Source organism: Penicillium canariense, assembly GCF_028826845.1.
Source record: "Penicillium canariense strain IBT 26290 chromosome Unknown utg000001l_segment0_segment0, whole genome shotgun sequence".
Classification (NCBI taxonomy): Eukaryota; Fungi; Ascomycota; class Eurotiomycetes; order Eurotiales; family Aspergillaceae; genus Penicillium; species Penicillium canariense.
The window spans coordinates 3,804,008-3,818,612 of NW_026622728.1; the positions used below are offsets into that span (position 1 = coordinate 3,804,008).

Sequence of the window (14,605 nt, forward strand, 5' to 3'; positions counted from 1 at the left end):
AAATGTTGTGTTGGAAGAAACAACTCCATTCTGATGGGCCTTTCTCGTGATTCATCTATCTCTGCCTTCGTTGATACATATACTTGTTCGCCACTACACAGCGACCGAAATATCCTAAATGGCTGGCATCGCTCGGTATAATCTTGACTTTCATTGACACAGAATATACCGAGGAAGCAAGGGCCATAATTTAGTCGAGTTCAACCATTATTAATAAGGTTACACTCCACCTTTTAAGAAGTACAGAGTTTGACAGGAGATCTTATATAACAAGAAAAGTCCACTTTTCACGATTCATCTGCCGGGATTACAAACCCTGCCATAGTTTCATCCCAGATAGATTTCCAATCCGTGCCATGGATAGCCGGTATAAAAAAGTAATCAGACAGAATCCTTGAGACCTGCTCCCAGTTTTGCCATCCACAAATCATTGCGACGCGGGCTAGCCGCTCCACAAACCAGGGTCTCTCGGGCCGGCCGGATGATCCGTGCGCCCCAATAAACATGGCCCAGGCAAATAGAGCACAATTTTCTTTCGGCATGGTGAGAAGAAGAGAAAGCGGGCAGCCGTTTACGGCAGAGACAAGGTGTTTCGTGATGGCCCGGCCGAGACCTGATGAAGGGGGAGAGACGATTAAAAAGTTGTTGAGAAAGCGAATAGAAGCCACACGCGTCACTGCTTCGATGGGGTGAATGTTCAGGATGAGCTGGGAGGTGTTGGCAGGTCCGCAATTTTCGGGATATATATAACTTAGCAGCTGATGTTCTGCTTCGCAGTTGAGCACTCGGAATAAACGGTGGTCTGTCGGCTGGATGGCCTCAGGATTTGATTGCACAGCGATACCGTAATAAATGACATCCAGTATCATATGCATGATGCGGATCAGTTGGGAGCTCAGCAACATGTTGGAGAAAAACCCGGAGCCAAGTTGGTGAGCTAGCGAGGAAGCGGGCGGCTGGACTCGCTGCTGGATAGCCGGAGGCACTGGCTGAGCATCCCAAGTGAGAGGGAAGACTGGCTTGACCAGCAGGCCAGAAGCGGCTTTGACATCAGTCCTATTGGTATGTGAGCCAAGGCCCTTATTAAATGATCAGCGGTGGATGGATGTACATGATTATCGCAAACCACATCGAAGCGGAGCGGATGCTCTCATCTGTAATCCCACCGCGTAGCTCTACCATGCGTCTGAGACCAGTCAAGTGGATTCGAGCTTCATCAAACAACCCGGCAATTAGCTAGAGAAGATCAGCAATAACAACGTGATATCGTGCAGGAAGAACATACCGAACCAGAGAGGAGATTCACGATGGTGTCAAATGCTTCATCGCTCAGCGATCGTTTAGGGTCGCGCATCTTGGCATTCATTTCTCGAATGGTTTTTGCTTTCATGATACAGTAATCAGGGTCAGTGGCGACCGAGCGACTGGAGTTCAAGACATCAAAGCGATCGACTGAAAGAATGGCCCGATGTGCCGCACACATGCTCATCAGACCGAAGAAGCTGCCAGGATCTGAAAAAGAAGACCGCACCATCAATTCTACCTCTTGGGTCTCTTGACCCTTGAGCTCACCGGGAAAGGTAATCGGTATAAAGACAGATTTCCCTTGTCATTTCCGTTAGCTTCGGGAGGATGAGATGCGGCTTGAGAAAGCCAAACAGAAACAAAAAGCACCTTGAGCGACGCGATCACTTACAGTAGTATACAAGATGTGCAACCATCGAAGGGAGCTCACTGGTCCCCGGCAGCGAACAAAAGGGATCGAGGAACCAAGAATTGGGTAGAGACCGCGGGTTGGGACTCAGTTGGGATACACATGGGTAACCCGCACTCCATCTCGCCGGCCGGCCTTGTCGCTGCTTGGAAGACACAAAACCGTCGCCAGATTCGCTGTCAACGGTAGACGAAGAAGCGGACGAGTGGGAAGCTGCTCGGAGAACCAACGTTCGCCCTTCTGGCTCTTCGACCGCTTTACATTGGGATTTCGCGGTCGCCAGCTGACCCCGGTCCCGGTTGTCGCGCCTGGACGTTCGCTTCAGCCCAGCCAGCCTCTCACGACGGCGCACGTCGCGCATGACATGAGAGCGGATGGCCTTGCGGGCATTGACATCCTTGATTCTCTTGGATGTCAAATCATCGTGGTGATCAATGAAGGTGAATGATGGCCGATCCAGCGGCGCTGCGGACGTCGAGGGTGCATCTGGACCCGGACGTTAGTATAAGCGTGTTCATCAAGGGGCCCCTGTCATCCTCCTTTGAACTGCAAGCACGACCAGTGGGGAGGGGGTAGGGGAAAGGAGGGGAGGGGGGGGGGCCTCGAGCGGGGACTGGATGACTGGTGTGTATTCTCGCACATAAAATGGGTGTGATCCGGATGCACTTCGCCACTGAGCGCCGAGGGAGCTCCAGCCCCCTGGTCTATACGAGCACCACCCAGCGAGCAGAGCACAGATCTTCCAGCGGGGGAGTAGTGGTGGGTCTGGCCCGGACACATGAAAGAATGAGCACAAACCTGAATGGGAAGGTCGAGCACCCGATGCGAAGCTGTAAGGCTGCAGCTGATCCATCATGGGCCCGAAGGCCAGGGCGAGAAGTTGGGCGCAGTGGAGAGATCAAGCAGACAGGCAAGACGATCCCAAACCAATAATGAAGAAGAGCAGTGGGAGAGGGTGGATTTAGAAGGGAAAAGGAGTAGTTACGTTGACAATGCGGGGCGAGCACCAGCCCGATTGAGCGCCCCAATGGGCCGATCCGGTGATGGCCGGTGTAACGGCCCGCCGTGGCCAATCGCCACAATATCGCCGGTGAGAGCAGAGTAGACGATAGGACATGAGATCTGACGAATCTTGCGAATCTTGCGAATCTATCTAAATAGACACAGTTTATGTATAGCATATAGTAGAGACACAATCCCAAATCGAACAGTGAGAACGCCCATTTCATTCAGCCAAAAAAAAAAGGTGTACCCCTCTGCAATGCACCGCAGGATGCTCCCAAAAAAAAACGAAACCGCTAATGACAGGGCCGAAGATTAAAAAACGGGAAATAGATCAAGATGTCTAGTGACCAGCCCAGCATCCTTTCGTCATCTCTCATCCTTGCACGTCACTGACAAGCCGTGACAGCAGCGCATAGCCGAACAGCACAGCCAGCCCGATCCACAGTCGGTTCCGTCGAGCCCAGCCCTGTCCGGCCTCCCGAGCCACATGCCCACCTTCCATCATGGCGCCAATGCCTGGAGCACTGCCGTTAGGCCGTCGGCGGAGTGCACTGGTCTCTGGGGAGCACTTGGCGGGGGCGTTGGGGTCGGGGAGGATCTGGCCGGTGTTGGTGTCGATTCGGTGCTCCTTCATCCAAGCCCAGTTCTCCTGATCCAGTTCAGGCCATTCCGTGCGGAACTTCAAGCCGCCATCTCCCGCCTTGACATTATTGATTCCTTTGGACGTCTTCGTCACACCCGGAGTGGCGCTGGCGTGCGAGCCGCCACCCGTGGAGTTCCACCACCGCGATCGAGCCGCAAGCACTCTGCGCTCACTTTCGGAGGCGCTGACACTGCCGGTGGTCATCTCTTCACTGGTCATGAAAGAAAGGAGTCCGATCAGGATGGTCGACACTTCCCATGCAGGGTTGAAGGATTTCGGGTGGAAGTCGCTGATGCTCAGGCAGAGTCGTGTGGACGGTTGGAACCGGCCGCTAGGAGTGTGCATGCGGATGGCCGGGGGGGCAAACGGATACTCGGGAGGGAACATCAGGGTACCCCAGTATTGTCCATTCTCATATGGGGTACCAGGGGGGCCGGTCAAGATATAGTGCCATCTAGGTAGACGTCAGCGTCGGGAATCCGGGCGGTACATGGGCAACACGAAGGAACTGACTCGAGAATGTTTGTCTCAGACGGATGAGCGATAATAAATGGCGGTGGGTTCTTTTGGATGTTTTGATACTCCCGAGTGAGCTGTATAAACCGTTAGACTGAAAGTCCGGCTTTTGCCTGCGCGTGAGGTAATGTCTGGCCACTCACCCGCTTGAAAGCTGCTTTGGTCGCCATTTTCTAGACAGTCGAGATGAAGCGTATGTATTAAGAGAACAAGAAAATCGGATAAAACGAAACGCTCGGGGGAAAAAGAGCAAGCCCGCACGAAAAACGACTGTCGAGGGTAGAGTGTGGAGAGGAGAAAGCTGTCGCTGTTGCGCCGCGCTTGCCCTCTATGATCACGTGAGAATCCGGTTTCCCACGCGATCAAAGGTTCCCAGAGACCGAAGTTCTAGCCATTGCAGCCGTCACAATGTCCTCCTCTCTCTCGGCAGACGATGAAGACGTACGGAATCCCCCAATGCAGCTTATGTGTGGCCACTGTTCCGTGGTACTAACAGTTGCGGCAGATCTTTGAGCGCCTCCAACAGCGCAAGGACCCGAAGGTGTTGGAAGAGCAGCAGCAGGCCGTGAACGAGCGGACGCAGGCCATTCTCCAGAAGGCCCAGGCTCGTCTTTCAGAACTGGTACTTCCATCTCGATCCCTACTGCGAGCCTAATGGCACAACGAAATGCCTGATGGGCGACCTTCGGAGCTTCTGTCTAATCGCGATTTTGTTATCAGCTTGACCAAAACTCGACCCTGCCATGCACGATCTCGTCTGTTCAGGTGCTGAGCGCACCTCACACTCGCCGGAGCTTCCTCGAAAAAGTCCTCAGCCCCCTTCTCAGCGAGAACAAGGACCGACCCTACACTCTGTCCGAGGCATTGCGGGAGATTTCGGCGACAGCAGACAAGCTGGGACGATTCGGTTTGTGTGCCGGGATCGACACAGGAATACTGTTGCTTTGATGTTCTAACGTGGAATCTAGACCTGTTCCAACAGCCAATTGCGGTGCACCTGGATGAGTCGAAGAGGGACGCCTCCGGGCTCAGCAGCATCGATGTCCTGCTGGCAACCCGGGAGAAGTCGCGTGTGCTCTTGAAGACTGGCACTGATCTCGGAAACGCTGAGGGTTCCGCTTACGGTAATCTCCTGTGGCGCAATGTATTCGGCGGTGCCGAGACATTGAACTTGAATGCTTCGCTGGGTACCCGGACCCGGTCTGCTTACCAGGCCGCCTTCGAGACTCCGATCCTGTGTGACCCAGACTTCCGCCTGGAGGTGGGCGGCATAGCTAGCTCTACCCAGAAGTCCTGGGCGAGCCACGAGGAGGTGGTTAAGGGTGGATGGAGTAAGCTCCGCTGGCTGTCGCAATCCGGACATCGCCATGAATTGGGCTACAACGGTTTCTGGAGACAAATCACCGGCCTGGCAGAGAACGCCTCGCCTATTGTTCGCGCTGATGCCGGCGATAGTGTGAAGAGCAGCGTCTTCCACAGCTGGATTAATGACCAGCGTGACAACGCGATGCTGCCTTCCCGCGGCTACTATGCTAAGGTTTTCAACGAGCTGGCTGGCTGGGGCCCATTAAAGGGTGACGTCTCTTTCTGGAAATCGGAGATTGAGACCCAGGGCGCTGTCCCCATCCCCATTCCCGGAATCAAGGGCGACAGCGGTATCAGCTTGACTACTGGTTTCCGCGCGGGCCTCCTGTACCCTCTTGGTCTGGACTCGGGCTCTCGCCCCCGCCTTTCCCGGATCAACGACCGCTTCCTCCTCGGTGGCCCCACTGATGTCCGTGGATTCCGTTTGTGTGGCTTGGGCCCCCGTGAGGGTGCCGATGCTCTCGGCGGCGACATCTACGCCGCTGGAAGCGCAAACCTGCTCTTCCCCCTTCCCCGCGTGGGCGCTGACAGGCCCCTACGACTGCAACTCTTCCTGAACGGCGGCCGCCTTCTGCCCCTGCGGACATCGCAGAAGACCGCCCCTACCACCACTGGTGAGGTGCAGGATGCCGTGATCTCGACCATCTCTGACCTGCAGACCGGCCTGCCTAGCATCGCTGCCGGTGTGGGCATCGTGTACGCCCACCCAGTGGCGCGCTTCGAGCTGAACTTCTCCCTGCCGCTGGTTCTGCGAAAGGGCGAGGAGGGCCGCAAGGGCTTGCAGCTGGGAATTGGCATCAACTTCCTGTAGAAACTCGTTTTCCTGATTAGAAATTAGCGGAGTCAAATTATACCTCACTTCTCACTTCCTGTTCAAATGAATGCTCATTGTCCAACCGATACTAGTGTTTCCATCCAAGTTGTTTGCGCTCGTATAGTTCAGTTCCCGGGCGTGGCGTCCCCACGCGGGGATGAGTCAGCAGGCATCAGGGTAACTTAATCCGCCAGCTGGACATCCCGAGCTTGCAGCTCCCATTCTCAACTTCAATACCTCGCGAGCCCTTTTACCCCCTGCAACAGAAGAAACAAACAACTCGGCGTCCCGCTCGGCCGTCCCACGGCAATGGCTCAGTATTATCCCAACCAGCAGCAGCAGGGCTACGCGCCCCAAGGCAACGCACAGAATCTCCAGTTCTTCCCCTCGTCCTACTCCTCAGTCTCCGGCCACACGACCCCGTCACAAGCCTCCTATGGTGCTGGGTTCGGCGGCGCGCCGAATCCTTCGGCGCAAGCCTATCCCGTTAGTGGAGGCTATGGGGGCTTCGGGTCTCCGGCGGCAGGCGTGAGTGGGAGGATGGGAGAGCAGGGTGGTTTGCGGACGGGCTGGTTGGCTGCGTTTGGGACGGAGGGTTATGATGGTGAACCGCCGTTGCTAGAGGAGCTGGGTGTTAACTTTGAGCATATTCGGACAAAGGTGAGCGAGCCTGCTGAGAGGCTCTCTTGAGGGTGACGGAGGGAGACAATGCGCGTCATGCGGGACCAGCGAGGGGTTCATACCTCCATTGGGCTCTTATCAGGCACAAGCAATCCCATGCGATATTGTCAACTCCTCTCAACTCGCAGAGACCCATTCAATTGACAAGACATCAGAACCAAACTAACCTCTGACCGCAGACCCTGACCGTCCTTAACCCCTTCGCCTCCATCGACAACCACCTCATGGACGACAGCGACCTCTACGGCGCGCTCCTCTACATCGTTCTCTACGGTACCTTCCTTCTCCTCTCTGGAAAAGTGTTCTACGGCTACATCTACGGCGTCGCCGTCTTCGGCACCATCGCCCTGCACCTCATCCTCAGCCTGATGTCTCCAGCCCTGGACGCCGCACCAACCCCCAGCGCCGCCGACCCCGCAAACTACAACCCCCACCACAAGTCCTCCCTCTCCGCCGCCTCCGCCGCCGGCCATTTCTCTGCGACCCTGACATTTCCCCGCTCCGCAAGCGTCTTGGGCTACTGTTTCCTCCCGCTCGTCCTGACCGCTCTCATTGGTATCTTGATTCCTATGGATACCCTGTTCGGGTATCTCTTGACTACGGCGGCCGTGGGCTGGTGCACGTACAGCTCGTCGGGCATGTTTTGTGCCGTGGCACGTATGAGCGGTATGCGCGGCCTGGTGGCCTATCCGCTGGCGCTATTCTATGTTGTCTTTGGAATTATGGGCATTTTCTCGTCCCGGGGGACGGGCTCACTGGCTGCGAAGACGGGTGCTGCATGAAGAGTGGCATGCATGTTCATCAAAATATTCTTGTTTTTAAAGACGCCGTCCGCCCTGGAAATGCCATGTTCTCCTTCTACAATTTTCCTTTTTTTTCCCTTTTTTTTGCTGGGGTTTTCTGGCGAAATAGATCACTCATCAATTGGTGGGTGGCTGCGTGGGAACGGAGTTCCCTACTGATGTTGCACTTGTTGGTTCCTCCTACTGGACAAGTTTACTTGCATTCCCATTCAAATCATGAATATTACGAGACTCGCACAGCTCGCACCTGTGTTATATATCATTATGCATTTTCATGATTAGACTCGTGAACACTTCTACTTCTATTCTGACTCCTGACTCCTGACTCCTGTAGATCCATCCTTATATAATGCAAAATCATGCCAGGCCATGTCGATATCGACTCGAGCGAACCCGATGGAAAGCCTGGTCTTGTGGGGCAGGTAAGCACCAGTAGTCTATTGCCCGCAGCCCTTGCCCGCAGCCAGCATTCATATCCATATCCATATCCACTTCACGCCGCAGTTTCACCCTTGGCCGGCGCCCATTTACTCAGCCATTCCCGCGTCTTCTCCAAATCCCCCCAGCTGCTTCTGCGCCAGCCACACACCAGGCCAAATCATATGCTTTCCCGTCGCCCGCCACGCCTTCTGCAGCGATCATCTCAGCCAAGTTCCGGCGATGTTGGCCCGTCTCGTCAGTACAGAAGAAGAAAGGTGCTGTGTTGGCGACGTCGGGGTTCACGTTGACAGGCTCGACCAGCGGGCGTGTGAGCTTGGTGATATCAGCCACACTCGTCGCTGCCACAACGCCGGCTGCCGTCTTCTGTTTGCCAGTCTTGCAGTACGCGTTCTGGCACCAGGTCTTGCCACAGCCTGTCATGAGCTGCGAGAGGTATCGCCGTTCGATGCGCCGCCGGAGCGCTTTGCCTTCGGGATCGTATGTGTCGACGTACAGCGGTCCGAAACAGATATTGCAGAGGCCCAGGGACTTGTTTCCTGCGCTGGTGAGTGTGCGCCCGCAGTTTTGGTTTAGGCATATGCGTGGCGCGGGCCGGGAGACACGTTCGAGGTCGTGGTGTCGGAGGTGCGTGTTCATGTCTCGCAGGCGGATAATCTTACCGCAAAGATGACATTCTGTCGTGCGTCCGCCGTCGACTAGTTCGTGCGGTGTCAGGCCGGAAAGCATGACTTCGGGGTCGTGCAGGTCTGGGTCGGAGTCTCCTTTCTGCGGCACGAGGAGATGGCAGAATTGGCAGAGGATAAGCTTCCCGGGGCACTCGGTCGTCCGGTGCTGTGCGAGCGCGGGGAGTCCTTCGAGGTGGGCGTCGCAGTCGGGACAGTCGTAGGGATTATGGAATATTGAGTCATGACTGTGTTTGCTGGCGCCATCGCTGCCGTGGGAGGAATCATAAGGGCAGTGCCAGTGGTTCTCCCACTCGGGGGATCGTTTTTGGAAAACATTGCCACATTGAGGGCAGAAGATGTTGTTGCGGAGACAGAAGTTCTCGTGGAGGACTAGTGTTCGCTCCGGTACCCATTGTTGACAGTTTTTACACTGCACATCGCCAGGCGCATGAGATCCCTCGGTGTCTTCAGTCTCTTCTGCTGTGTCGAGGCCATCTGTGGTTATTCGCAGATTGTATTTAATAGGCTGCTGCTGTTGCGGTGGTGGTGTTGAATCGCCGACACCGGAGTTCGTGGGATTCGCATAAGCGGATATATAGATAGCTTCGGCACCCTCGAGAGCCGTGTTGGTAGGCCGGATCTTGAATATCTTGGAAGACTGCGTTGAGAAGTCTCCCCATACGTGCATGTCCGTCCGAGGCCGGCCTCGTTGGCGAGCACCAAGAGGACTCGCAAAAAGGAACACATTGGGATCATCCGTCGTAAGCTCGATCTGCAGCACATCCTCGCGCTTCCACTCGCGAAGCTCGTAATCCACGTACTCCCCCGGCAGCACCTGCGCCGCCACATCCTCTCTAAGAGCAAGCACACCCCCAACCGAGCTGCCGCTCGTCGTGCCCGGAGCCCGCGCCGCCCGCTCTAATCGCTTCTGGAGCGTCTCCCGCGCCTGTTCCTCCGACAGTGCCACAATATCCACCTCCAGGTCAGTGTCCACAATGCAAATGCCGTCTCCTTCGGGAAACACCTTATCCAGCAAGAAGCGGAACGACTCGTTGCGCGTCCCGGGCACCGTCAAGATCTCGCCCGTCGTGAGGGTTGTGAAGTTATCTCGTAGGTGTCGCTCCAGCAGTGCCTTCCAGTCCTCCGGGTCATAGCCGGCCTCGAGCGGCCGCAGACGCACGTATGTGCCTTTCGGTAGCTGCTTCGCATGCACGGTGACTACCGGGCCTGCCCGCCCTTGCGGCGCTTGTGCCCCTTCGCCGCCGACGTCGCCCCCCATCCGCATATCCGGCGTGCCGCCGTTGACGTTTGGATTGCTTGGCGCCTGTGCCGCGGCCTCGAACTCGAACCCATTGTCCAAAATCCCGAGCGACTCGCGCAGAATAGCGCTTAGCGCAACCTCATTCTCGGCCGCGGAGAACTCGCGGATCCCCGCGTACACGAACCGGTTGTTCTGCGGATTCACGATGCGGAAGGTCAGCGGGTGCGGGAGTTGCTGCTGGCGCTCTTCGATCTGCTGGCGCGCCCGCGACTCGGCGGCAAAGGTGTGCGGATTGAACGGGTCGAAGGCGGGCGTGTGCACGCGAGGATTATTCGGTGGGACGGGGACTGCTTGGAGGGGCGCCGCGGCTAGAAGCTGCTCCAGCGCGGACTGTGGCAGTGTGATCTTGTCGCCGGGGAGCCGGGCCGCTCGCTGGGGCGATGCTACGGCCAGCTGGGCGGACCAGGTGAGTGTGTTCTCCGCCATGATGGAGTGAGGAAGGGAAGTGCATTGTTGGGAATTAATTTAAGAGTGGAGCGGAGCGGGAAGCTCGAGGGAAGTTCTGGAAGACTCTCCCCGCGCCCCCACAATTATCTAACACAAACAACTCAAGACTAAGCCAAGCTACCATGCCCCGCGACGCCTCCGGCTTAGAAATCCAAGCATGAGAAATTCATGTTTACGATCAGCATTCACCCCGCGGCCATCTTAATGGAAATTCCGCATCCGGTGGCGGGAACTGGTATTGCACCAGTCGCACTGGATTGATTCCATGTTAGCTGTGTTCATGGATTACAATTACTGCTTCGTCGAGAGCTTACCATGGTCGCGGAGCACCCCTCATTATGCTCGATACAATAATCACCCCGACAGCCCCGGCAGGTGCGCTGAGAGTCCCGCTTGCATGAGGCACACTGGGTATATGTTAGACGCTTAACTAAAGCTCATACAAATCAAAATACTCACAGTCGGGCCACACTCCCAACAGTCTTTGCTCACGCCTCGCTCGAGTCGCTATTGGGACAGGTTAATAAGAACGCAAAATCTGTAGATTGATCGATTCTCCACATACCTCTCGATCAGCCTGGGAAGGCTCGTGGAGATGATGCGGCGGGCGAACCGCAGTCTGATGCGGCGTGAGATTCACGGCAACATGCCGCGGGTGCGGTAGGCAGTTCCAGCAGAACCACTTGTTGCACCGGTGACACCAGCGATCGGCCAAGCAGTCTGTACATCGTGCGATCAGGACCGGGTGCTCGCCGGGGATCAACTCGGGGCGCTTGGCTGCTGCAACACTGGACAGGTGCAACGGCACGGGACTCAGGAGGGGGAACTGGACATCGGGGGACTGGCCCCAGATCGACGGCCCCTCGGGCGAGCTATGACATCCATCACATCCGCGTGGGCCCAGGGCCACAGTGGCGATGGCGGGGCCGAGCAGGGGAGCCTCTGGAGCTGGATTTTCCTCGTCTGCATTCGAGTAGAGGTTAACATCATGGCGCGGCCCGTGGCATAGCGCCGCGTCAAAGGCAATAATGCCCTCGCATTTCTGAATGGTCTGCGCCCAGCCCTCTTCCAGACTGTGCTTGAAGAGCTTGCCAGATGGGCTGTACCATTCATTTTGCTGGTAGCGTCGAGGGACGGGAGCGTTGTCTTCTTCATTATCTGAAGAGCTGATGGACGGGGTTTCGCTGGGGCTCCGTGAGCTGCCCACCCGAGATCCCCACCAGTCACGGTATCGAGGTCGCACTGCGGCGCGTGGCGGCGTGTGCATCGAAGAGAAGTGATAGATGCCCTTGACTTTGGGGGTTCCTTCCGGGCGGGTGGGACGGACGGCATGCTGGATGACCTGCATAAGTTTGCGCTCGTTGAGGTGGCGGCACTCGCGAATGGACAGAATGTTGACATTGAAACGGTCGGTCAAGATGATGTCGGCCACGAGATCGGCCGGCACTGGAAGGCCGTCCAAGACCAGTGTGCGCACATCTTGCAGGATGGACCTTTTGTCTAGGCTGGCAAAGATGTGTCGTAACGGCGCGCAGTATATCTCATCTTCCGTCTGCATTTCTTCCTTCTGGGACAATTTGGTGGGCAGCTGGGCGCCTCGGCAGCGGGTCAAGTCTAAGTGCCTGAACACATAGGGAGTGCCTATAATCATATTGTATAGTAGTCGCGAGGTCGAGGCCAAAGCCATGAGCGACGGCGTGGCGAGATAAGGCGCCATATGGTCGAGAATTAAGCTGTTGGTGAGCATCTGCTCCAGCGGCGCACGTCGTGTCGGCGCCGGCTTCGTTTGCACGATAGGCGCTGGCTCTGTGATGATTACCTCCTGTGCTGGTAGTTCTCGGACGATTGGCTCCAGGCCCAGTTCTTTCCGAGTCAATCGACGGGAGCCATAGAAGTCGGGGGCGCGGCCGATGAGATTCTGGCGGTAGACGGCCATGGCGCCGACGGCGACCTCGTCGCGGATGCGCAGAAGGGGCGCATGGGGGTGGATTTCCTGGAGCGCGGCGCGAGCCTTGACCAGCTCGGACTCGAGGAGGTGGATGGTAGACTGGAGGACGGCAGGCATGGCGTCGGGGTTGGGGGTGGGATCAATCGCAGAGACCAAAGAAATCCAGAGATCGTCGGACATAGCCCGGTCTTTTATAGTTCGGAAGGGAAAGGGCGAACAAGAAGAACAAAGAGTGGGTTCTAATTATAGAAGGGTTGGGTAGGGGGGATAGGGACTCGGATAAATGCCACGGTTGTACTCGATCGGATCAGATCACCGTTGGAGTCAGGCGATGTGCCGGACTGTACGGTCTAGTAGGATGTAATGGACCACCAATGAAGCTCCGGTGGGGACGGAAATTGAGATCCGGGGTGGAGTCGCGGAGGGGGGAGCAGGTTTTAATATTGGATTATTGGATTGAGTAATTCAATAATGATAAGAGCGCCCAAATGGGAACGGGGAGGGCAGATTGGCCTGGCCTGTTGGCCTGTTGGGAGTGTCGGTCAGCGGCGAGTTTGGGCGGGAGGCCCGAATGCAGCAAGTCCGGGGTTCTTATACTTCGGGATACTTGACTCCCAGACGGCTATCAAGTCCATACGGCTGACCTCCAAAAAAAAAAAAAAAAAAAGAAGAAAGAAAGAAAGCAAGAAAGAAAGAAACGAGATAAAGAGAATCAATGAATGAGTGGGCCTATCGGTATCGTGGCATTTTTAGGAGCTTCTCCTATTCTCCTATGCTCCGTGCAGTCCCAGTCGGTCAGTCGAGCGGTACATCGCAAGGGGAGCAGGGTAGTCAGTACGCAGGAATACTTGGCGGTGGGTCCCAGGGGGGCCCCTTTCCATGTCTTTATCTCGACAGGGGTCTACTGCCGCCAAGTATGGTTCGGGTATGGAGTACTTTGTACTCAAAAACTGCGGAAGCCCTTTCCTTCGCCTGTCAATCTGCCCCCACTGATCCGCCGGTCACGCGGTCGTCCCTTTTTAGGCGTCAGTGCACCGATCCACTCCTGCTTGCTTCTTTTTCTTCTCGAATCGCAGCCGGCTGAGACCCCAGTGGCAAAGACCAGGGCTCCGCTGTCGTGGTCCAATGGCTCTAGCGCGTGGGGAAGGCCTTTTTCAACAATGACGGAGTATACCCTGGCCGGGTCGGGTTATCATCTACAACCGTCATTGCGCAACGGCGTGCCGGTAGAGTAGATGTATCCCCATCTGAAGGTCCATCGCCATAGTCAACTAATCGATCTCAATGTCCGCCGTGGCTCTGGCATACCGATCTGAACTCGACACGACTCTGCTCCATACTCTCCTGGAGGACTGTCCAACCCCTCGACCCACGGGGAGCGCACCTCCAAGCATCGTGGTGCTTGGCATTGGATCGTTTGCCGTGAAGACTGCAAAGATCAAATTTAGACCAGGCGCCAATCCTGCCAAGATAATAGTGGGCCAGACTGCACTGCCGCAGACGCTGGGGAGATCTTCGCCAAGCACAATGATAGCATTCGCGGTCGATCGTCGGGGATGCTCTGTTCCTTTGTTGGGTTCTTGGCAGTGACCATGATGCTTCCCGCCGAGTATTATCGGGACTACGAAGTCCGCTCAGTATACCAAGCATAATAGTGTACATAGTAAGCTGAATAGTTTGCCCGTAGTTCCCAGCGCACTCGGCGCCAAGCACTGGCACGTCCATCAACCCCAAGAACACCCAAATCTCGCAATAAACCGAACCGCAGACAAGACAACCTCCGCAGATACGTTCCAGCCCATCAGTGCATTGTTGGTCAGAGAACCTCTGGTTCAATCGACCCAGCCAAGACCAAAGGGATGACGAGCCAAGCCATGGGCCCGGGCCTGCATGTTCCCTCCCCCTGCCTCCTCGGTGGTGGTGCGCGGATGCCGTGGCTGAACTCTGCGTCCGGGGGGACCGTTCGGCAGGGATCTCCTGTCCGCCTAGCCCGGTTCAGCCGCCCGGTGAGCGCCCTTCGGCTTGGAGGTGGCTTGAGAAGCAATGGCTTGGGCGTGGGGCCCCCCGGGACACACTGCAGGTTAGCCCGACGACACTTGGACTGTTGAAGACTGGGTTGAACACTGGAGACCCGAGCACTGCCCTGTCAAGGGATTCCAGCCGGTCCCGCCCAACAGCCAACAGATTTGATCCCAGCAGAATACGGTACCATGCGATTAACCTTACGGATGACCATACTGAC

General features: G+C 56.3%; 5 protein-coding genes across 5 annotated transcripts; 2 read left to right on the top strand and 3 right to left on the bottom strand.

The window, feature by feature from the left end:
• Window positions 1-287: 287 nt before the first annotated feature.
• On the bottom strand, window positions 288-4,048 carry N7482_001354 (transcriptional regulator family TF; the record flags this gene model as incomplete). Its single annotated transcript, XM_056683479.1, has 9 exons — window positions 288-1,056; window positions 1,112-1,236; window positions 1,286-1,605; window positions 1,697-2,200; window positions 2,513-2,544; window positions 2,700-2,863; window positions 3,114-3,816; window positions 3,876-3,955; window positions 4,022-4,048. 9 exons carry the CDS (start codon window positions 4,046-4,048, stop codon window positions 288-290), a joined length of 2,724 nt encoding a protein of 907 aa, XP_056547085.1.
• Window positions 4,049-4,286: 238 nt separating this feature from the next.
• sam50 (SAM complex subunit SAM50) lies at window positions 4,287-6,054 on the top strand (the record flags this gene model as incomplete). The annotated part of the gene is made up of 4 exons (XM_056683480.1): window positions 4,287-4,319; window positions 4,384-4,500; window positions 4,599-4,785; window positions 4,847-6,054. 4 exons carry the CDS (start codon window positions 4,287-4,289, stop codon window positions 6,052-6,054), a joined length of 1,545 nt encoding a protein of 514 aa, XP_056547086.1.
• Window positions 6,055-6,366: 312 nt separating this feature from the next.
• On the top strand, window positions 6,367-7,520 carry N7482_001356 (transporter YIP1; the record flags this gene model as incomplete). Its single annotated transcript, XM_056683481.1, has 2 exons — window positions 6,367-6,717; window positions 6,918-7,520. The coding sequence occupies 2 exons, from the start codon at window positions 6,367-6,369 to the stop codon at window positions 7,518-7,520; spliced, it is 954 nt and encodes a 317-aa protein (XP_056547087.1).
• A 552-nt stretch (window positions 7,521-8,072) lies between these two features.
• Window positions 8,073-10,394, bottom strand: N7482_001357 (putative ubiquitin fusion degradation protein (Ufd1); the record flags this gene model as incomplete). Its single annotated transcript, XM_056683482.1, has 1 exon — window positions 8,073-10,394. The coding sequence occupies one exon, from the start codon at window positions 10,392-10,394 to the stop codon at window positions 8,073-8,075; it is 2,322 nt and encodes a 773-aa protein (XP_056547088.1).
• A 222-nt stretch (window positions 10,395-10,616) lies between these two features.
• On the bottom strand, window positions 10,617-12,543 carry N7482_001358 (uncharacterized protein; the record flags this gene model as incomplete). The annotated part of the gene is made up of 4 exons (XM_056683483.1): window positions 10,617-10,667; window positions 10,730-10,822; window positions 10,875-10,922; window positions 10,981-12,543. 4 exons carry the CDS (start codon window positions 12,541-12,543, stop codon window positions 10,617-10,619), a joined length of 1,755 nt encoding a protein of 584 aa, XP_056547089.1.
• Between the last annotated feature and the right edge of the window lie 2,062 nt (window positions 12,544-14,605).